The 24,364-nt window shown below is 34.4% G+C and overlaps 2 protein-coding genes and 1 long non-coding RNA gene across 3 annotated transcripts; 1 reads left to right on the forward strand and 2 right to left on the reverse strand.

The window, feature by feature from the left end:
* Nucleotides 1-1,340: 1,340 nt before the first annotated feature.
* LOC123530051 (cartilage intermediate layer protein 2-like) lies at nt 1,341-10,416 on the reverse strand. Its single transcript, XM_045310741.2, has 4 exons — nt 10,260-10,416; nt 5,262-5,360; nt 4,711-4,755; nt 1,341-4,260 (listed from the first exon to the last, which is right to left on the reverse strand). Exons 2-4 carry the CDS (start codon nt 5,347-5,349, stop codon nt 2,285-2,287), a joined length of 2,109 nt encoding a protein of 702 aa, XP_045166676.1. The 5' UTR covers nt 5,350-5,360; nt 10,260-10,416; the 3' UTR covers nt 1,341-2,284.
* Nucleotides 10,417-16,264: 5,848 nt separating this feature from the next.
* Nucleotides 16,265-17,574, forward strand: LOC123530052 (uncharacterized). Its single transcript, XR_006682253.2, has 3 exons — nt 16,265-16,492; nt 16,954-17,044; nt 17,318-17,574. It is a non-coding gene; the product is annotated as an uncharacterized LOC123530052 (long non-coding RNA).
* A 3,175-nt stretch (nt 17,575-20,749) lies between these two features.
* Nucleotides 20,750-24,035, reverse strand: LOC128547647 (uncharacterized histidine-rich protein DDB_G0274557-like). The gene is made up of 4 exons (XM_053520690.1): nt 23,939-24,035; nt 23,013-23,116; nt 21,134-21,190; nt 20,750-21,001 (listed from the first exon to the last, which is right to left on the reverse strand). The coding sequence occupies exons 1-4, from the start codon at nt 24,033-24,035 to the stop codon at nt 20,750-20,752; spliced, it is 510 nt and encodes a 169-aa protein (XP_053376665.1).
* Nucleotides 24,036-24,364: the final 329 nt, after the last annotated feature.

Genomic DNA, 24,364 nt, shown 5'->3' on the forward strand with positions numbered 1-24,364 from the left:
AAGATGAAAATAAAATACACCTGTTGGGGATAAAGCTTATAAATAATAATGACTCTATACAACAGCTATTCCGCAATGTGACAGACGAACATATTTATCACGTGGTACATACATTTACTCAATTTCTGTCTGTCAATGCGTTTGAAGTATTTGGTACGAAACGGAACATAAATTTATCGAAAAAAACACTGGAAAATAAGTAATAATGGTTCGACGCGGATTTTTGTATCAAGAAAGGAATTTAAACAGGCTAGAAATGCTTTTAATAGACATAAAACAAATAAAACGCGTACTTCCTTTGTAAAAGCACGTATAACAAAATTAAGAAAAAGGCGAAATAAAAATCTAAAATCGCAAATTCTGAGAAAATATTAAGAATACATTCAAAAAGAATAACAACAAACCTGATACTGAGAAGTGAAATATCTAAAGCAACCTATGATATTATATCCCCAATTTTACTAAAATTATATAACAGATTGTTTAATGACGGTGAATATCCGCTAACTTTAGGGAGGGTACAATGACGCCAATTTAAAAAAAGGAGGGATGTTAGTGCTCAAAACTATCGCGGTATAACTCTTATCAATATTATTGCAAAAAATTATTCGCCCATTTTTTTAAATAGACTTACCAAATGGTCAGTAAAGAATGAAAAAAGAAATGTAAAAATCAGTTTGGTTTCCAGAAAGGCAAATCTGTAGTTGATTGTATATTCATTTTTCACACAGTTTTATCAAAAGTACTTGACTCGGGGAAGAAACTGTACTGCATCTTTATAAATTATGAAAAATGCTCCGACCAAATATATAGGTCGATCATGTGGAAAAAAACTTATTTCAGAAAATGTTAGTTCAAAATATGTCAAAGCAGTGAAGTCGATGTATACACAAGTTAAAATCTTGTGTAAAATATAATTCTTTACTTTCAGAGTATTTTAATAAAATTCAGGGTGACCCAAGTTCACCTCTGCTCTTTATGTTATTCGTCAATGACATTAATACTAGTATAAATACAGATCTAAGTGATATTTTCACCATAAATGAGTTTAAAAGTTTCTTAATCTTATTTGCAGACGATTATGCAAAATCTCCCGAATCTTTACAGTCAATGCTAACTGATATCGAGCAATATTATCAACAATGGGGACTGAAAATATATACGTCTAAAACAAAAGCCATGATCTTTGAAGACTTTGAAAAAGGTAGACAATCCCATCATGACTTTTTCATATATGATATTCCAATGGAAATTGTATATTCCTTTAAGTATCTTGGAATTTCCCTATTTAAAAATGGTAATGGAACAAAACGGACAAACGAATTGCACAACACACGTCATTTGCACTGCATAAGCTTTTACGTTTAGCAACATATAGATTTACCAATTAATCAGAAAAGTCTACAAACCTAGCAGCACTTTGTGGCAAATTAGGTGTGTTCCAATACATATTTTCCTCAAATTCAATATGCTTAGATATTGGACAAATTTACTTAAACAAAATGATAACTCTCTAGTTAAACAGTCTTACTTACTTCTCAAGTCTGACGCAGATGCTGGTTGCACTTACGGCAACAAAAATTGTTGTTGTTTTTTCTATAAAGGATATTTTGTCAAGTCATTGTTTTATGTACATCTGGGATAATCAGTTTAACATTCAAATACCTCTTAACCGTATCAAATAATAGACACATTTTTTTTCAAAAATGGTATACTGAGATTAATAACTCGGCTCGATAACAAACATATTGTATATTCAAACATAACTTTGAATTAGAAAACTATTTAGATTTAGTACAAGCAAATAATTATAGAATAGCTTTAGCTAGATTTAGAAGATCTTCGCATAGTCTTTATATTGAAACAGGGTGGTACGACAATATACCGGGCGAACAGACGTTATGCAAATCTTGTAATATAAAACAAATCGATACAGAATACCACTTTTGCTTGTTTGTCCAAATTAATTATAGGGATCGGAGAATAAAATAAAATAAAATAAACCATATTATTGTCATTAGCCGTCTGTGTCTAAACTGGATAATCATTTGTCGTCAAAATCCAAGAAAACTGTTCGCACGTTTTTTTTTATATTTTTATACTTTGCAAATAAGAAACGTGTCACTTGAAAAAAAGTTATCTGAAAGAATTACCCTTGAACATTATTTATGTCTGTAATGTTCCAGTTGACTAATGTACTCTTCAGAAAATGGTGAATCTGTCATTTTCTCACTGTATTGTATACTTATACTGGCTATAAACATTGTAATATGTTTTATGCTTTTTATAAATAGTATTCGTATTCGTAATAGCTATAGCAATAAAATACATATGCAAATGTTTCATGGTCCGACTCTTGTCTGCAGACGTTAGTCTCCGAATCGTAGAAGTCTGGTCCTGATGCGACGAATGGGGCAACGAATGATCCTTCAATAGTTGTTACATTATCACCGCCTTCCTGTCCAGAAAATTCAGATCCTTCAGCGCTATCTCCATAGCAACCAAAGTACGTTACGTTGACTGTAGAAATATCTATATCGAGGTAAACGGTGGTAGATTCGTTTTCTTGACTACATCGATACTTTAGACATATGAATATAAATGTTTCGTTCCCATCCGTTGAAAATTCCATCTGAGCATCATCAATAAAGTACGATTTTGTGCCATTCTGTTCCCATACGCTTATTCCCGTTACATTTGGTAAGTTTGTTAAATTCAATGCGTAATAAAAAAAGTATCCTCCCTTGAAAGCGATCCTTGCCGTACAAATTTTATCAACATCTGGAGCAGGTTCGTAATTTGGTGGTTCTGGTTTTAAGAAATGCAATGCAGGCTGTGTCACACTCGAGCTTTCGCAAGCATTTCTGTTCCCATAAAATGGGCCGGCATTGTCGGAAACAAAGTTAACGAAAACGTCAAGGTTATTTGGTGCAATTTCATATTGCACGGAAGACAGCTTTGGTTTTATGACGGCATCATAATCAATGAATTCTCTCGGAGTTAGGTAAGTTTTGGACGGTAAATTTATCCCTCCAAACAAAATAACTTCTGTAGCAGACATGTTAATGAACCCAGCCAGAGAACTGTTTGGATTGCTGACAACAGGACATCTTACCTCGTAGCAGGTAGTATTTGGTTCACTTGTAAAGCCAGCGTACAATCGGAGACGTTGTCCAATAGAGGTGTAGGCAGCTATTTCTGGTCTAAATGACGTAGTAGCACTACTCATGATCTCGTCTCCACTAGTTTCGCTGAAGATTCTACCTTTGAAATAGCACCTAGGGGCACCAGGGATCTTATCAATGTTGTACCATCGATCGCTTTCAATGTTGATTATGTCATCAAGAGTAACCTGACGTTTCCTTCTACCCTGAACAACCCTTGCAGGTTCCCATAAACCTGTTCTCGTATTTAGTTCCCAAACTTTCATACCTTTTCTTCCGGTGAACTTCACGGGCGCAGACAGTGTAATAACTTTTCCGCCAGTGCTTTCGAAATTAAATGAAGCAACTCCGTCGGTGATGAGAGGTTCTATCGTATCTCCATCTAAGGTTTGGAATCGACCAGGGGCAACTGCGTCTGGGTTGCCAGCAGTGTCAATGAATGTAACGCGGGCATTTACTTTTCCGTTGTAAGATCTACCCTGGGGATCAGTAAACGAATTGGCTTGAATTTCAATAACAGTATTACCAGCACTTGGATCTAGTGGATCATTGGAAAGAGAAAGCACTGTATCAACCGTTGAGTTAATTTCAACAGGTTTAGATTTTTGTATAGCTAATAGTTCAACTTCTACTGGGCCTCTAAAACCTTCCGGTATATCAACAATTTTGACAGCAGACATGTAATTTCTACTCGTGTCATTTGTCGTTACCACAATAGATCGTACACTCGACTTTATGGTCGATTTAAACTGACCATCTTCTCCCGTGTAGACAACGAATCTGCCGTCAAAATAAACAATTATTTTACTTAGTGGTTCATTGGTGTCTGCGTCTTTAACAACACCTGTCACAAAGACACCATTGTCCTTACAGCATCCACATTGTTTGACATATTCGTACGTTCTCTCTCCAAAAAAGCCACAGTCTGCAGTTCGTGTCTCTGATTCGGGGCACACGTAGCCGTCTTCAGGACAAAAGTTGAAATATTTAGTTTTAGTTGAACAGGAACCCACTGGACATGTGCCAACGTCGGCTCGGCAAGATCTAACCAGAGTTCTTATCTGTGAAATTCGTTCTGTTGGTTCTGGTGTTATGCCTATGTGTGAAATGACTTTTTTTTAGAAAAACGGACATATTTTACTAGAAAAGTTTAAATAAAATTAAAATGTAAAATGTACGAAGAGGAGAAGAACAATCAGTATACTGGAGGGTAAGTTTCATACAATCATTTTGAATATTGCTATTTATACACATCTTTACTGTAAAAGAACATTAATGTTTGTTTTATTAAATATGTAATTTTCAGAGTTGCTATATAAATAACCATTTGTATTGAAGAGACCAACATCAAATGCTAAGACAGGCTTTTGTTCGAATTAACTGCTGATATAGACTGGTGTTTTCAGTAACCAATAGCTCTATCACAAGTGTATTTCGTTTGCATGATTTTAAATCATCAATATGGTGAAATATCAGCCAGTTCATGGTACATTTATATACCTTTTATAAGTATAATTTCACAAGTAAATGGAGAGACGAAACTTACCGTTTTGTATCCATGGCAATTTATACCAGTGGGAACATAAGAAATCTGTAAAATATGATGAAAAGTGTTTAGTTTGAGAAAATATCGATGACCCCATTCAATCTTTATTCGACAGTTACAGTACAAGGCGACTGGTATTTAAGATGCTCTGTGGCACGTAAACCTACGATTTATTTAAAAACATTTCTATGTCCACATGATTCATGTACAATGTCTGTCTAAGTCAGCAAAAGAATGTCAAAAGGAAGATGTTGTATGAAAGCGAAACTTGAGTCGCAAACCTACTGTGTATTTTTTCCAAAAAAATATGTAGTGAAAGGTCATCTTATCTTATAAAACATATTTCAGTTACTGTCAAACCTATAATGTGCACAACACACAGAGAAACCCAAAAAGTGGTCTTTTTCTATGCGAATGGTCTTTGTTAAAAGGTTAAAACAATACGCATAGAATTTTTGAATTGAAACTACGGTCTTTAAGCCATGTGTTCTGTATTTACAGACGACCTTTAAGGTAGGCCTAACTGTATATGAATAAGAATGTGTACTTACTTTGCCACCAAGTAAACCTAGGGTGTCCTTCCGTGACAGTGGTCAAAGTTGCCATAGCAAGTGCGAATAACACTGTTTCAAGACGCATACTTCTGTGTTCTGTAACGGATAAATGAACGGATAAATGAATAAATAAGAATGCATGATGGTATATTTATGGTATGAAATAAAGATAACCTGGTGCAACATGACATAAAGAAAATGAAATACAGCTACAAACAAACTTATGATAAGAAACAATGCAATGGTAAATTAAAGTTAAGAATGAATGAATGAAAATCAAAACAACAATAAAATTAATATTACTGTTTTGCAGTCATATTTTCTATATTTTCAAAAGCATGACAAGTAGGCTGGCTCCTAATTCCTTAGACCTTTTTTAAATAAGGAATAAGGAGCTAGTTCCATATTCTTTATTCGGAGAACACTAGGTAAAAGCAATGGAAAAATAATCCTTACACGGTTCAACAGCATAAAATGAACACGCTAGATTATACGACGAGTAAGTAAGATCGAGATTGTTCCCTGTGCCTTTTTCAAAAGTCAAATAAGGAATAGAACATAGAAAAATGAAAATACTTTAATCACAATAATATTTTTTCAAAAAGTGTATATACATTCTTGTCATAATATGTTTTAAGGACGTAAGTTACATAGAAAAACCGAATAAGGAATAAGGAACTGGTTCCCTATACCTTTGTCTCGAATAAGGAATAAAGCACAGAAAACGGAAATATTTTAATCACAATAAAATCTTTTCAAAAAGTGCATATACATTGTCGTCATAAATGTTTTAAGGATATAAGTGGTATTTTCACGAATATGAGAATTAGACCTCAGGTAAAAATTCCGAATAAGACACTTGACTATTCGAAGACGACACGATACAAGCAGTGAGATAATAAACCTTAATCGCGGTTAAAAACGTTCCACAGTATAAAATTATATCATGACCGAGGGTCGTCGTCAGGGCAGTAATTCATCAGTTTTGGGTTTTGGTTTGGCGAACTCGCTAGGCAGTGTGCCCCGACACAAGTCAAGTCAACCCTCCGAGTTCACGTAATGTGTGATTCAAATAACACAAAGTCCAGTGTAAATTTCAATTCCTTTTTAGAATTTCTTGTGATGGTAATTATATCATCAAGTTAACACATCGAATGGCTAACACATGAATATTTTCTTAATTTCATAAATTTGTAGTTATTATTATTATGTACAACGCCATTGAATATATCATTGTATAAAAATAAGGACAAGTTTTGCGCACATATTTTGAATACGTTGCATCTTAAGCACCTTACAGTTAGCCACATCATACAGTATGACATTGCAATAATCAAGATGTGAAATAACTAGAGACAAAACTAAAATTTCAGTGGCTGCTTTTGTTAAGTATTTTCGGATGTTCTTAATTCGTAGGTTATTCAATATGGCTGTTGCGATTTACACGATCTTTAAAGTTCAAGGTTTCGTCAAGAAATGCACCGAGATATCTAATTGTGCGTTCACGTTTGACATCATCACCAGCAATGTTAATGGAATTTGTAAAACATTTGTTCAATTGAGGTCTGCTACCCTAAATTCAGCTTTGGAAGTGTACAGTTTAAATTTGTTTCTATTCATCCATTCATTGATTATAACTGCGCACCTTTCAATGTCTCCGATCGCTTGTGATTCTACGGAGACAGATGTAGGACGGAAGCTCTTTTTTGCTATATGACCATCAGCAAAACCATAGACTGATATGGATTTTGGAATAACACCAAAAAGAGTTCCACCATAGCTGAGATACAGCCACGGACCAAGGCATCTGCCCTGGGTTACACTGCATTCAAGATGGCGGTCTGATGAATATACATTGTTGATATTAATCTTACAAGTACGAGGCCTGAAATAGGAGTCTACCCATTGAAGAACTGTATCACAGACGCCATATTGTGCTTTTAGGACATCTAGAAGAATGTCGTGGTCGACAGTGTCAAATGCCGCACTTAAGTCAGTCGCAATAAGTGCCGTGACTTCCTTTTTCTCCATACCACTTAGAAGATCATTGACCAACCGAAGTAGCGCAGATTTACAAGAGTGGTATTTCCTATATGCAGACTGGTTCTTAGGCAAAAGACTGTTTGTACATTTAACAATTTAGTGTAACAGGTGTAATTATGTCTATAAAATACTGTTTAAACCAAAAGAGCGAAATCTATTCTCTCATCCCTGAGGTATTGGCCCACACTGCTGTATTCGCTCGTGTGTCTTCCAAGCCCATGTATTACTAATTATATATTTGATTCACTGATAAAACAGTTTTATAACAAAACATTTATAAATTACATTGTTACTGGAAGACACCTATGAAATATAACTGTAACTACAAACTTTTATCTTTTTAAAAGTAAAATCTTTAACTTTAGATTGCACTTATATGTGAATAGATGTTTTTCGGGACAGACTGGATTTATCCCTGATGTTTGCAGAATTTTGAGAAAATAGAATCTTTTTCATGTTATCGAATCTTATTTGAAGACAGCAAAATTTCCTAGCAAATTCGAATGGAAACGAACAGTGTTAAACGCTATACGCTTGTACCATACTCAACAATGGTCAGTACGATTAAGTAACGATGACGATTTTGTTCGTTTTAAAACTTTGCAAACGGACATCAGCCCATCAATATTGTGGAGACACTCAGACTCTCTAAGCTCAGTGAAATATGCTTTACGTACTGCCAGAATTGTTGTTCAAGCAAAGCAAAGTGATTTCAAAGCTTGTCAACATTGCAATACACAAATCGCTGACTTAAATTTGCATTTAATATCAGAATGTGCATCTCATAAAAGGTCTCGTTCCAGCTTTCTGTCTTGTATCGAAAGACAATACAGTATTGAACTGAGCAACTTTCTTAAATATTGTGATGCAGAAACGTTTCTAAGGAGTATACTTAATGTTCATGTTTTTGATGTATATTGCATAGATGAATTGCTCCACAAAAAGCTCATACAGTGTACTTGTAAATTTATACATGATTGTTTATCCGATGTTGACTTAGTCTAACCAACTTGTCTAATAAACAAGTATTTTGTCAAGCTATAGAAAAGTAATATTAAAACATTATCGGTATTACCTGCCCTAAAAAGCTTATATTTCGTTTCGATAAGCTTTAGGATTCCAGGTTCAATATTGAAGCATTTTCATTGTAAACATCATGTGGAAAGAAGTTCTGATAATTAATGTACTCATTATTCATATGTCTACTGCGGAAAACAATACTTATTTTATTCTGCCTATCAATTGTTTATATAGTAATTTTTTCTTGGGTTACTTACTCAATTGAAAATATTTCTACTTTATGTCACTAAGAATCCTTCATTTTGTTCTGAGAAATGGCTGTTCAAAACGATGCTTTAACAATCAAATGTGCATGTAAATAAATTGTTTGATATACAGTCAACTATGCCGCACTTAAGTCAGTTGCAATAAGTGCCGTGACTTCCTTTTTCTCCATACCACTTAGAAGATCATTGACCAACCGAAGTAGCGCAGATTTACAAGAGTGGTATTTCCTATATGCAGACTGGTTCTTAGGCAAAAGACTGTAACAGGTTTGATTTACAAGTTTGTTTAATCTGTAAAGAACAGCTGTCTCAATAAGTTTTGATAGAAATAATACATTACTCACAGGACGATATTTGGAAAGCTCTAGTCCAAGACCTGCTTTTTTAGCAGAGGTCTAACAACTGCTTGTTTGTATTTCATAGGGAAACATCTTGTTGTAATGAGAGATTCACCAATTTAGTGATACTAGAGAGAAGTTGATCTACATGTGATTTCAGAATATGTGTTGGCAAAATATTTAACTCTGAAGACTTAATATTCAATTCATTGAAGAGATTTTTCACTTCATCTTGAGTCAGTTCAGTAAATTTGTTTAAAGTTTGTATATCCTTTACTTGAGGTTCGAAGTTTTGGCACTCACTTAAGGATTTCCGCATTTTTTAATTTTTTGCCATGAAAAAGTCTGCAAATTTTTCGGTCAATGAATTAATTAGACTCTCCTTGAGGCAGTGGGTTTTCAGATTTGGTATATCAATCCATACAGAGTCTTGGAATCATCTTAAGCGTTGTGTATCTTTTTACTGAGTGTGTTTCAATTTAGAGTTAATTTCATATAAACGTTTTAATTTTCTTATCCAAAAATCCTTTTTGTCAATCTATTTTGAAATTACAGTTGACACATTTAGTCAGATACCATAGATAAACGAAGAAACTACAAGCAGAACATTTATGATTGATTGTTTATATTGTTACTATTGAAATTGTATTAGTTATAGGGAGAGAGTTTTAAAAAAGCTTATAGCTTTCTACTCAATCCTATATGTTTGTACATTTAACAATTTAGTGTAACAGATGTAATTATGTCAATAAAATACTGTTTAAACCAAAAGAGCGAATTCTATTCTCTCATCCCTGAGTTATTGGCCCACATTGCTGTATTCGCTCGTGTGTCATCCAAGCCCATGTATTACTAATGTACAGTTTCATTACATATTTGATTCAATGATAAAACAGTTTTATTACAGAAAAGACACCTATGAAATATAATTGTAACTATAATTTTGTATCACTTTAATAAAACTTTAAAGTGTTTTATAAGAGATTTGAATTACCGAAGGACATAATTGTAAGCATTAACACATATTTTCAACATCATAAAATATATCATTTAATACTATATACTTCACTGTTTTTTATAAGTATTTAAAGTGATTCGCAGTGTCTTTCAGTATCGAGCTACACATCGCATTGCCGAAAGGCACTTTATGATCATTTTAATCTTCTGTCCAAAATTTTAAGAACAATTTCTAACAAGACTACCGAAATGATTAGAACTATAAGTTACTAAATTATAGTCAATTTTTAAAATATTTAAAACAGATGAAATTTTTAACAGAAATTCTAAACTGAAATTGTTATATACAGAAACATAAAAATACCACTTACCTATAAAAGGGTGATAAGAAAGATTAGATCCTCTTTTTTCCAGCTTTTATTCCCTTATCTATAAAATTATAAGGCAGAATGATACTGCCCGCTGGAAAAGAATGTTTTAAGGGGCTCTCTCACTGTCCATTGGTTATTTTTAACTGGCCAATCAATATACTGCATTACTGGGAGGCGGGGCTGGAAAATTCTAGCTTAAGGTTGAAAAGATTTCCAACCTACTAATCTATCAAGCTTGGACCACAAAGTGAATTTAGAAGCTAATAATGTTAAACACCAGAAACTTTTTAAATAACTTGCCTAAAATCTTTACAAAGATCAAATAATAAACTGAACAATAAATTGAATTAAAATAAATTAAATGCAAAGTCTGCACAGTATAACAATTTAACAAATGAAAACATTATAATGTATAATAGGCATACAATTGATCTTCTGTTAATAATGTTTTGCCGTATGTAGTTTAAATTCATAACCTTTTAAGTGTACGCTAATGTAAATCTTAACTTAAGTTTATGGTAATTAATCCGTAATGGCATTCAGTATTGGCATTCGGTAATGGCATTCAATAATGGATTTGGTAATGCCATTCAGTAATGGCATTCGGTAATGGCATTCAGTAATGACATTCAGTAATGGCATTCAGTAATGACGTTCAGTAATGGCATTCAGTAATTTCATTCAATAATGACATTCGGTAATGGCATTTAGTAATGACATTCAGTAATTTTTATTCGATTGCTAAGTTAATTTTATGGTAATTGATCCGTAATGGCATTCGGTAATGACATTCAATAATGACATTCGGTAATGGCAATCAGTAATGAGTAATCAGTAATCAGCAATATCTTACAAAGCACTGGAAGTACTTTCTTTAAATTTAGACTACACTTAAAACGCCGCAAATGCCAATGGGTAGAGGGGCTTGCAAAATGATAATCAAATTCAATTTGGCCCTGAAATATTTATTGGTACATTATTGCATATATATACATTGTATTTACTCCGATGTTTTAATTAATATTTTCACAAAATCAATTAGGTAAATTAGTTGATTAAATATGTATTTTGTTTCAGGGTTTGCATATGTAATATATAATAATTAGTTTTTCTACATGCTACAGTATATTATTGCATGTATTTACTTTGATGCTTTAATTCATTTATCACAAATGAATTAAGTTAATTAGTTTATTAAACATGTGTTTCGTTTCACGATTTGCATTTTCAAAGATTATTATTTCATACATTATACTTTACTCTGGTGCTTTGATTAACATTTTCACTAATTAGTTAAGTTAAATTAGTTGATCAAACATGTATTTTGTTTCACGGTATAAGTATTGGTTTTCTCACATGCTGCAGTTTATACATTGTATGTGACATTAAAAAGGTATGATTTCCTTCAGAACCAAGTGCTCTTGATCGCTTGCTAAGACAGATGTTAAATAATGGAATTGTTTTTGGTTACTTATTTCATCTAACTGATGTACTAAGATGTAGTGTATGTTTACTTTGATGCTTTTTATTAACATTTCCACTAATTAATTAAGTTAATTAGTTGATTAAACATGTATTTTGTTTCAGGGTTATAAATATATTGTATATTTCCTTCAGCAGTTAATATTTATCTAGCATACGCTTAGGTGGCAGGGGAGCGGTTTCGTAGTTTTGGCCCCTTCGATTTTCTGTTTAAACAGGACAGGGTAGATATAAACGCATATCCATCTTACTGGTTATTTATCATTATCAATTCTTTAATATATCTGGGGAATGCGGAACGGTTAATGATTCTACATGGCGGGTGTTTTAAAATTCCTAGCTCCGTACTTCCGGTTAAGGCTAAAACATAAATATCAGAACAAAAAGTCGGCCAGTGAAAATTAGGGAAATAAAGTAGTGGTTGGCAGACACATTCCACACCACCTGGGTATGCATCTATGTTCGTACTATACATATTTGCTACGAAATCGGATTTAAAAATAGAAATGGATGAATGGCAGAGTTCAAAGTGAGGCCCAGTTAGGCTATTTCTTGTCTATAAAATTTGGGTGCTTTGGCCGATTGCAATTGTTAATTTAAATTGATTACCAGAGATAATATCATTATCATCAGCCCACTTACGTATTCGTGTATAGAGTAATATTGAAAATATCTTAGAAAAGATACTAGTAAGAGTTATCCCTGTATAGTTATTTACATCGTTCAAGCTTCCCTTTTTTGGAATAGGTACAATAATACCTCTAGACCATGTCTGAAGATATACTCCATATGAGCAAATGAAATTAAAACATTTACACAGTATAGGTGAAAAAGCATGCTTACATTCAATAAACATTTCAGGGATCAAATTATCCCCCTCCACACATACACACTTTTACCTGTTTTTAATGTCATTTTGCCTTAACAACTTCATCAACAGTAAAATCAACGTCGTAAAATCATCTGTCGTATAAACATTGTGATTTGCATACAGTGATTTAAAAAAATCGTTAAATTTTTCAGCCGAAATAGAATATTTTATATTTTTGTGCCTCCACCCCAATGAGTTGTTGCGGCATATAGATTTTGTCTTGTCTGTGCATCCGTGCGTCCGTCCGTCCATCCGTCCGTCCGCGCGTCCGTCTGAAGTTTGCGCCTTCCTCAAAAAGTACTGTGAAATCATTTTTATTCGCGTAGGACGAATTTTCGCGTATTTCTATTTTTTTATTTTATTTTTCATTTCTAAAATTGAAAATGCGCGAATTAAAGCCTATGCGAAACAGTCCTTTTTCACATTTGCGCGAAATATCATGCCAGCGAATTTAAATGATTTCACAGTATTTGATATAAAATGACGAAACCTTGCATAAGACGCACCTCCTATTTTTCGTCTGGCTCCATCCCCTATTTCCAGAGTTATTGGCTCCTAAAATAGTCAAAAATGCACATTTTCACATAGTGACACGCCTAACTCTAACAGTATTTGAAATCGATTTATGAAACCTTGCATGAGTCTTAATCATGATATGAACTTGCGCACCTCCTATTTTTCATCTGTCTCCGCCCCCCTATTTCCAGAGTTATGGCCCCAGAAATACACATTTCCACCCTGTGACGCGCCTATCTCAAGAAGTATTTAATTTGAATTGATTAAACCTTTCATGAGTCTTTATCATGAAATGAAATTTCACACCTCCTATTTTTATCTGGGTCCGCCCCTTATTTCCAGAGTTATGTCCCATAAAATAGTCAAAAATGCACATTTTCACCTTGTGACACGCCTAACTCAAAAAGTATTTGACATAAATCTAATAAACTTTGCACGAGTCTTTATCATGATATGAACTTCCGCACCTTCTATTTTCTGACTGCCTCCGCCCCCTATTTCCACAGTTGTGGCCCCTGAAATAGTAAAAAATGCACGTTTTCACCTTGTGACGCACCTAGCTCAAAAAGTATATGATATAAATGGATATAAACTTCTTTATCATGGTATAAACTAGCTCAAAAAGTAGTTAATATAAATTGCTTAAACCTTGCATGAGTCTTTATCATGATAGTTATGGCCCTAGCCAACATAGTGGATCTTTTTTTTTTGTGATGCTCATAGCTCAAAAAGTATATGGCCTAGAATAATGAATCCTTTTTATAAAATGTTTGTTGAGGCTATACCCCCTTAAGATTGTAAATATTTGAATCATTGCACCTTATTTGTGACAAATGTACAAGTGGGGGCACACCCTGTGTCCTACAGACACATTCTAGTTTCCTATTTTTTTAATGGTTCTTAAAATCTTCAATGTCAATTTAATTAATCTTCAATCTTCATCAGTATTTACATTCTTTTTTTTTTACTTTTGAATTCTTTTAATATAACTGATAAACTTTCTTGGCGAGTGTCGACCCATATAAGATAATTTGCATTTTTCTTTATCAAAATAAGCACATCTAGCTTTACGCTTTGTTTTGGCAAAAACATTCCGACTTTATAAAAGGTTGGAGATTGTTCGCGTACATTTTATTGCACATAATTGTTTGTTTATTTGGCGAATATTTTGGCGCTGTTTGGTTGTTTAAATACTTGTGATAAAAGTTGCATGTGAAAACTATTTTGAGCTTATTGACTGCCAAATCATTGGGAAAAAAAAACCATCTGGCTCGCGGTCAGATTGAAAACAAACAGTTTCATTTCTATGAAGAGAAAATTCTTTTCTTTGAGATTTAATATTTCATAGGAACATTAGATCATGATTATATATACAAAATTTCCGCCGAGATTTAAACGCTTAACCCTGACAAAGAGTATAAGATTCAGCTATAATTACTTTTTTCTAGATGCTGCAGTATAAGTCGTATGTGACATTTTAAAAGTATGATTTAATAAAGTATAAACTTTTGAACATATTTCATGTGTATTTTGACAACATATTCAAATATGGCATTTCCAAAATGTGGTGGGTATATTGCATCAGAAAGTGTTGATCGCTAGCTAAGGCAGATGTTAAATTGACATTTGATGATCATGCGATTGTTTCTGTTACTTTAATTCACCCGCCTCATGTACTAAGATGTACATAAACATTTATATAGAATTGATTGCTTTTGGTCAATTTGGCTTATAAACTTTTGAACCTATTTCATAGAAAGCGAACTTGTATGCTAAAAAACCATTTCCGTGTCATCTGGTCATATCATACGCTATATCTGCTGTATATAGAAAGAGATGTGATTGAGTAAAGTAAGAAAGAAATATAATAAATTCAATACTGTTACATTAGTAACTATGGCAGGAAGAAATTATACCACTTGTTAAGCAAAATACTGGAAATATCAGAGAGGTGTTATAGATCTTGATAATATTCAACATTATGAACAATTTTGACGCATACCAGCTGAAAACTGATATAAATTGCATTTTTCAACATTAAGCATTGAGCAATAAACAAACACGAACTGAATTATTATTATTATTGTTATTGTTGTTGTTGTTGTTATACCAGATTTTTATAGCGCCCTTTTCATGATAAACACGTTCAAAGGCGCTTTACATATAGCAAACGCAGCCACACAGGGCGCGAAATTCATCCTCTACTAGTACAGACAAAGAGCGATCTGACCAGAGGGACAGAGTGAGATAATGCCCCCAGAACAGATAGAGAAAATCCTTTTTAGATAAGACTTGTCCGGCTAACTTAGCCTAGCTTTTTGCGAATAGACAGTCTGGTTGGTTCTTTAACGTGCCCGGTGTATAGCACCGATACACGCGAGGCTGTCTTTCCTTGGAAGAACCTAAGTTAGGTAGGAGACACTCAAGAGCATCTCAGAAATTTCCAGTGCCTGGACCGGGATTCGAACCCCGGACCTCCTGATTGACAGTCAAGCGTGTTACTTCTAGACCATCAGCCCACCTATGTTTGTTTCTGGTATCGCTACCCTTGAAACATAAACAGTAAGTCAAAACATCTGCAATAAGTTCTAAGACTTTAATATACAGTCGTAGCGGTGCCCGATTTGGCGCACAAATTTGTATTTTATATAAATAATGTTTTTCTTATACATTTGTCTCAATGACTGATTATCCTTTGAACGTTTATTTAAGACAAAGAAAATGTCGGATCTCTCTACGTAACGTAAAAGTAAAACCAGTACAGCTTCCGACTTTTCAAGACTGAATTACAGACAAATCCTAGAGCTACACTGATAGTCAACATAGCGCATATTTTGTGACGCGAAAAGCCTATTTCAATAACAATACACGTTCAAAGTTCGGAGCTTTGATTTGGAATGCACAAGGCAATATCAATGAACCTGCAGCACCATAATGACAGTAAAAAATGAGAATTCTCTGAAACATGCATTCTGCTGTATTATGATCTAACGCGTACGTACAATGAGCAACAACAAAAAAACGCACACACGAAATGAAAAAACTTGTTCCTAGTTACATTATCCTTTAAACATAGACCGATTAGAATAAAAACATTTTGTGCACTTTGTTTGGACGCGAAACAGCACTGTAATTGACAGCTTTGATTTGGTATAACGGAGGCATTATTAATGTACATGTAACACCATCGAGGTCTGCGAAACATCCATGAAGTTAAAACAACAATCTTTCGCGTACAACATACAAACAGTGCGCGACAGAAACAGTGATATTGTGCATTTAAAAAAACGATAGTAAACAGTTTTCTCGGTTTTAGGAGCTTTATGGAATTATTTGAGGCATTTTGATCTATCAAAATGAAAAGGTTAGTGTATTTTGTGTCAGCGGATTGCACTTGTTTTGCTTTGATACGCTTGTAGTAGAAATAAACACTTTTTTCACGCTACGGAATGTGTGCAGAAATGATGCAATTACTGTAAAACTTTGAGACCTCGTATTTTGCTTGCGCAATGATGGATAAAAAATGTTTATGCGATCAGAAACAAATTCAAAATTTTGATTTCAAATAGCCCTGTAATTCACCGTCTCGCGTATTTTCTAAATTTAGAATGCATTTTTGGAAAATCTGGTCACATTAGATCAAGCTAGGTCAGCAAGTGGAGGATGATGATGGGTGTCCAACCCGCGTTAAATTGTACACACTGGGAATATTTATAGACCAGAATTTTATCTTTGTACTTTTATGTGTGTGAAAAAAAATGCACTTTGGTAGAAAACCCTTATAATAAGCAATGATAGACTAATGATTTGCTTCATTTTTTCCAGAGCACTGTATAGAAATGGTGATGTGACAAGTACGGGCCAAGATGTTCAAGTTCTGCAAACATATAGCAGTGATGACCACAGCAGAACTCAGGTATTCTTTCCACAAATACTGTGGAATTTAAACAAGTATAATGTCAAAACAGTAACAGTCATATGTTTTGAATTCTTGTCATATTTGCTCTAAGGCCTAGCCTCCATTCACTTTCATAGTTCTAAATGTTTGAAATTCATTTTCAGTGTCAAGTGTTACGCTAGATTTTAGATTTTGTGTATGTGTGCAAAAGAATAAGCTGTTGTGACATCAAGAACATAAACATTTGAACACTGATTGACTGATGTTCTGTTTCTTGTTGTTCTTTTTCAGAGCAATGTTGTGAAGTGCTGATGTGATTTGTATTAGACAAGATAACATACAGCAGTGGGACAGAGACAGACATTTTTAACCATTCAAAATAATAGACTCTGATTTAGTCCATACTGGTTTAACAATCACGTGGACTAGATCTATAATATTACAGACCGATGTCAACTTCCCAATTTATAGAGGGAACACGACTCGATGCATGATATTGTCATAGTGATGAATTATAATACAAAAATGATAAAATAAACTTGCATCAAACTTGAACATTTGCTTGTTTTTTTATTAGCTCACCAGCACACGAAATGCTCAAGCTGAGCTATTGTGGCCGGTCGTTGTCCGGCATCCGTAGGCGTACGACGTGCATCGTCCCTCAACACTTGCCTTGTGAACAGTCTACAGAGACCACAGTTCTGACTCAATCTTTATGAAGTTTGTCTTCTTGATCTCTAGGTCAAGTTTTAAACTGGACCATGTGGGGCCAAAAACTAGGCCACTAGGCACTAGGCCAGATCAACTCTGGTGAGCGATATATAAAGGCCATCATGACCCTCTTGTTTTATAAGGCTAACGCCTAATTTACCCTATATCAACTTCCCTCACAGCATTAATCAGCCACACAGCTCATTTTCACTTTCAAACATTCTGAGAGTAGCAATCCTAACTTACCCACGGCTAGGCAGTCAGTGACCGCAATGATAATAGCAAGAACCTAAGGCTTTACATTTATCATGCAAAAAATAGTCAAACCCTATACCTAACCCCGTTTTACTTAAACTCTTTACTGATGGGACCAATCACCCAAGAAGCCGATTTCGTTTTGGAGAATCTTATATCAGCTCGAAGATCGAAATTCAACTTCATAACTCGAAATTCAAATTTTCAAAACCTCTAATTCCAAAATAGCATTGGGCCAGCTGCAAAAGCCGAATTTCGACCTTGTATTGAATTAACTGCATGTTCAGCGATTGATACTGAATTTTGTAGAAATTGAATATCGAGCTAACATTGTGTTTCGAGCCAGCTCGAAAATCGTACAAATTTTGAAAAGACGAATTTCAATGTAATACTGAAACTGGGATCTGCTCAAGATGATAATTCAAAATTTAAAAATCGTGCCAGATCGGATATATCTAAATTCAAGTTTTTAAGAAGCTAAATAGATTACAGCCGGTATTATATTTCAATCCTGCTCAAATGTTCAAAACAATCGAATTTAAAGGTAAGATTGAATGTGAAACTACCTTTTGAAACAGCTGAATTTCGATCTTGCATAGATTTCATTTTCGAGCCCGCTCGACGTCTCGAAAATCTAGCACTGCATGTCAGACAAACTCTCAAAAGTCACATTTACAATTTGAATATCGATTAGGTATTGAATTAAGAGCCAGCTTGAAGATCGCAATTCAAATTGTCAAAAAGCCCGTTGACTAGAAATTCATGCTAGCTCGAGATATTTGAATTTCGATCTTCCAACTGCCTCTAATTTCAACTCTACCTCGAAATTTGGTGCTTTCTTTTGATTTTAATCTCGATTTCCGAGTTTGTTTGAAATTCAATGTCAGCGCAATTCAACGTCATCCGTTCGAAAATTTGAAATTTTATCATCTAACTTGCCCAATATATGCCGCCTCAAATTTCAACGTTTTGAAACTTTTAAGTTTTTTCTTCTTACACGCTGGAAATTTATTTCAAGCTCGAAAAAATCAGTTCTTCGACAGTCTCAAAATTCAATGCTGGCTCGAATTTGCTACTGAAACATTTCAGTTTCGAGCTAGATCCAAATTCGATGCGAATTCGAAATTCTGCTATTCTAAATTTTGTATTTTGATCCTCAATCTGTTTAAAATTGACTATTGACTGTAAAAAAATCAGATTATGGAGCATCCACTAATTTCTAAATCCGTAAATATCAGTCCTTACCGTTAGTGAACTTAAATTCCGAAAGAATTGGCGGAAATATACGCGATTGTTCGAGTGTTTCCGATAACGTATAAAAAACAACCTAAACACATCTACAAAACGCTAAAAAAGGACCATTTTCTGCTTCACCTAGAAAACTGAAGTTTATATGAAACAATAGCTAAATGAATATATCTATTACTAAGCCGTTTGCAAAGTTTTTGAAGGGGCAAATAAGAAACTGTTTATTCTTTGTTAAACAGAAGTAATTTCAGCCAATTATCCGTATTTTACTATTTATCTAGTTGTAGATAGACAGACATAAAGTATACGCAAAAAGACCATTTTCTTTTAAATTTATTTTGAAAGTAAAATATTTGTAAGAAGACAATATATTGAACATTATCACATCGTTTGCAAAGCTAAAATACCTACAATACTTTTTATATAAATTTAAATAGATTAAAGGATCCCTTCTTTGCGCTATATAAAATATTTTCACTCGATGGGTCTATTTCTTCCATATGTGTTAAACTCATTCCAGGAAGGACCCCCGGACCCCCTGCCCCTACCCCCATCCCGCAGGAGCCGGCCATGCAAATATATCAAGTTTACTTTGTGTATAACTTGATCGCTTTGCAATAAATGTATTTTTATTGTCGCACGTGTGACTGATACTTTTATGGGTAATCCCGCAATTGCATTTCGGCTCTCAACAAATTACAGCCTATGGCTACATGGGTCTCCCGAACACCGTTACCCAAGTGTTACACCGATAAAATGTAAAATGTTTTTTATACTCGATGTTATTCCAAGAAAATGTATACACAGGGGATTACCGATGTTTGAGTTTCATGTAAACATGCGCCGAATGAACGCATGCTGTCTCAAAGGAAAGAAACAGGCAGTCCATGAAATAAATTAAGTAGCGTATTTTATTATTATGACGCCACTGTCTGGAACGGCGCGACCAATAGCGGCATGAAAAAGAAATTTCAAAGGGTAGTAGTTGTTGTAGTGATGGTAGTGGTAGTATTTGTAAGTGGTAGTGGAGATGGTTATAGTAGTAGTGGTAGTGGTAATGATGGTGGTAGATCTAGTGGTAGCATTTGGTGGCAGTTGTGGAAGTAGTGGTTGTGGAAGTGGTAGTGGTGGTAGTAGTAGTAGTGGTGGTAGAAATGGTAGTGGTGGTGTTAGTGGTAGTGGTAGTGGTAGAAGTAGTAGTGGTGGTGGTAGTGGTGGTGGCGCTAGTTAGTAGTGGTAATGGCAGTAGTGGTGGTGGTAGTGGTAGTGGTAGTGGTGGATATAGTAATAGTAGTAGTGGTTTTGGTGGTGGTAGTGGTGGTAGTGGTAGTGATAGCGGTAGTGTTAGTGGTAGTAGCGGTGGTGGTAGTGGTAGTAGTAGTAGTGATGGTAGAGGTAGTAGCGGTGGTTGTAGTGGTAGTGGTGGTGTTGCTACTGGTAGTGATGATAGTAGTGGTGGTGATTGTAGTAGTAGTGGTAGTGGTGCTGGTAGTGATAGTAGTGGTCGTGTTAGTGGTAGTGGTGGTGGTGGTAGTGGTAGTAGTAGTCGTGGTGGTGGTAGTGGTGGTGGTGGAGGTATTGGTAATAGTGGTGGTGGTATTGATGGTAGTAGTGGTGGTGGTGGTAGTTGTAGTAGCGGTAGTAGTGGTAATAGTGGTGGTGGAAGTTGTAGCAGTGGTAGTGGTGGTGGTGGTGGTAGTGGTGGTGGTACCGATAGTAGTCATGGTAGTCGTGGTAGTGATGGTGGTGGTGGTAGTGGTACTAGTGGTTGTGGTTGTGGTAGTAGTGGTAGTGGTGGTTGTAGTAGTAGTGGTGGTGGTGGTAGTGGTAGTGGTAGTGGTAGTGGTGGAAGTGGTAGTGATGATGGTGGTGGTAGTAGTGGTAGTGGTTGTGGTGGTTGTAGTATTGGTAGTGGTTGTTGTAGTCGTAGTAGTGGTGGTGGTTGTGGTTGTGGTAGTGGCAGTTCGAACTAACTGGACAGCAGATCGCATCGATCGGGTGGCGATTTCGTACAGCAATCGAGTTTCGTTTTTCGATCTTTTTCCGATCTAGGCAATTTCTAAACAACCAAGAATCGACTTAAAAACGTTTTACCACATATTATAAGTTACGAGCAAACTGGATTCATGAAAGGAAGATATATAGGAGAAAATGTGCGCCTTATTTTTGAAATTATAGAATATCTCAATCAACAAAATTTACCTGGTCTTCTTTTGTTTTCAGATTATGAAAAGGCATTTGATAGTTTAAGCCATGATTTTATAATGCTAAGTTTAAAGCACTTCAATTTTGGACAGTCTTTCATAAAATGGGTAAAGCTCTTTTATAGTGATATCACCAGTCTGATTATTAACAATGGTTTTTTATCAGAGAGTGTTCAAATTGAACGTGGGGTTCGACAAGGCTGTCCTCTTTCTTCTTCGCTGTTTATCGTTTGCATGGAATTATTAACTAATACTATAAGAAAAGATGAACACATCAAAGGAATCAATATAGGAAATACTGAAATAAAACAAACACTTTTTGCAGATGATGCAACATATATTAACAACGGTAATAAAGAATCGTTTGAGAGATTAATAGATGTTATAACTGATTTTGGCAATGTTTCGGGACTTACTCTTAATATAACAAAAACAATAATACTTAGAGTAGGATCATTAAAAAACTCAGATGTGAAATACGCAACAAATAAAGATTTCATTTGGACATCAAAAAGCGCAAAAACTCTTGGTATGACATTTTATAATGACAGGGAATCAAATATAAAATTAAACTTTGAGCCGAAATTACAAGAATTCAAAAACTGTTTAAAACAATGGCAACACCGAAAACTCACTCTTTTAGGTAAAGTGACTGTAGTAAAAACGTTTGCTCTGTCAAAACTCATATACCCCTTTACTGTCTTGCCGAATCCTTCAGAAAACATTATAACAGATATTATCCGAACGGTCTTCAGTTTTATATGGGATAATAAATCCGAGAAAATAAAACGTATGGTTTTAACTAAAGACTACGAACTAGGAGGGTTAAAATTAACAGATATTAGGTTATTTTTGCATTCCATAAAAGCCTGTTGGGTAAAACGAATAATATGTGACGAGAATAAAGGTCCCTGGAAATTATTTTACGTAAATGCTCTTGAAAACTTTGGTGCTCAATTAGTTTTTGAATGTAACTGCAATAGGAATATATTCTTAAAAGATATTCTAATTGCTTGGTTTAAGATTAGCCATGAATACAACCAAATAAGAGAAGATATAAACCATGTTATATGGAATAACTCGGAAATACGAATACAAAACAAAACAATTTTCTGGAATAATTGGTATAATAAAAATATAAAATATATAGACCAGTTGTTCGACTTTCGGCAAAAAATGTTTTTACAGATTTAATGAAGCGAAACAAATGTTAGACTTAGAGGAACATGATTACCTTAACTATTTTAAATTAATAAAGAGTATTCCAAAAAGCAGCATAAAATAAATGACCCAAAATTTCTTAAATAATAATAGGGACAATACATTAATTAATTAAATAAAAAACATTGATAAACCTAATCAATTACTATATAAAATTCAAATAAAATGTATGCCCATTGAAGACATAAAAGCAGAAAACAAATGGAACGATGTTTTTGAAAATCTCGACATTAACTGGAAGCGTATATATACAGTACCGCTTACAACTACTATTGATACAACACTTCGAAGTTTTCAGTATAGATTCTTAATGCGTTTGTTACCCACAAACAAATATTTATATCCATGTAAACTGGTCTCCAGTAATCTATGTGATTTCTGCAACATGAATATTGAAACAACCGAGCATCTGTATTGGGAGTACCAGCACGTGCAGGCTTTATGGAATAGACTTAACAATTTTTTCGAAATTAAAAATATCCCTTATACAGTCAATTTTGAAGATGTCTGTTTTGGTTGTATAGGAAATACTAAAATGAAAAGCGCAATAAATTTTGTTATTATATTATGTAAGTTTTTCATTTTTAGAATGAAATACAGGGAGACAATCCCAATTTTTAAACAGTTTCTTGAATATCTATATTTGCGTATATCCCTGGAAAAAGAAATAGCTTTAATGAAAGATAGATTAGATAAACATGAATCCAAATGGTCTTTTCTAACTGAAATTTAGCCACCCCAAAAATTTTATTCTTTTTTAGCATAAATCGAATATAGTTTTTCAATTTAAATGGAAACGATCCCATTTTTTTCTTCTCTTATCTATCCCCTTCCTTTTTCATCAATCAACATCAAATCTTCCTTTTAAAAAAAAAACTTTCCCTTTACATACATATGGAATATTATAATTGAATCGATACATATTTGATAAATATGATTGAAAAACTGAAACTTATATTTATTCATTGTGTTGTTTGCATTTTATTGCATTGCTTTTGTATACTGGATTATAGTATTGTGTGTATGTCACTGTTTTCATGTATGTAAAGGAATAAACGGGGTTACCCATATGGGGCCTCAAAAAAAAAAAAAAAAAAAAAGAGTCGATTGCTACATAATCTTTCCACGATTTCTGCACGAACCCTTGCCAACTGACCGCTACTCATTTTACAAAATATCGGATAAAATGTTCGAGCATTGCCGATCAAAGTAGCCTGTCGAGCTCGATCGGTTACTGACATTTTCCCATTTTTGAGCTCGATCGGTTACTGACCTTTTCCCATTTTCTTGTCAAAATTAACTCGACCGCCAACTGACGGCCACACGAACACAGTCGATAACTTTCCGAACCCCTCGATAAGACGGATCATCCCGACCAGTTTGGGAGCGATAGGGTCGATTTGCTAGGCCATGCATTAGCAGGATCTATGTGGCATAACTGGGATGCGTCAATAAAAGTTGATTGTTTTAAAAAGTAACTTTTCCTTCCAAACTGATGAAAATGTGATGTATTCGTTTTTCTTTGCCCATTTCTGCAAGTGAGATATTCGTTTATATTAGGTGTGACAATGAAAACGAAGCGTTAGCAGGATTCATAAACATGACTTCTTCTGAAACTTTACCTTCTTTATATAACCTAAAACTAAATCCTGTTGACCAGTATAGTGATGTCATTAGAACAGAACTTCAAAGAGTACAA

Source organism: Mercenaria mercenaria, chromosome 13 (genome assembly GCF_021730395.1).
Source record: "Mercenaria mercenaria strain notata chromosome 13, MADL_Memer_1, whole genome shotgun sequence".
Lineage (NCBI taxonomy): Eukaryota > Metazoa > Mollusca > Bivalvia > Venerida > Veneridae > Mercenaria > Mercenaria mercenaria.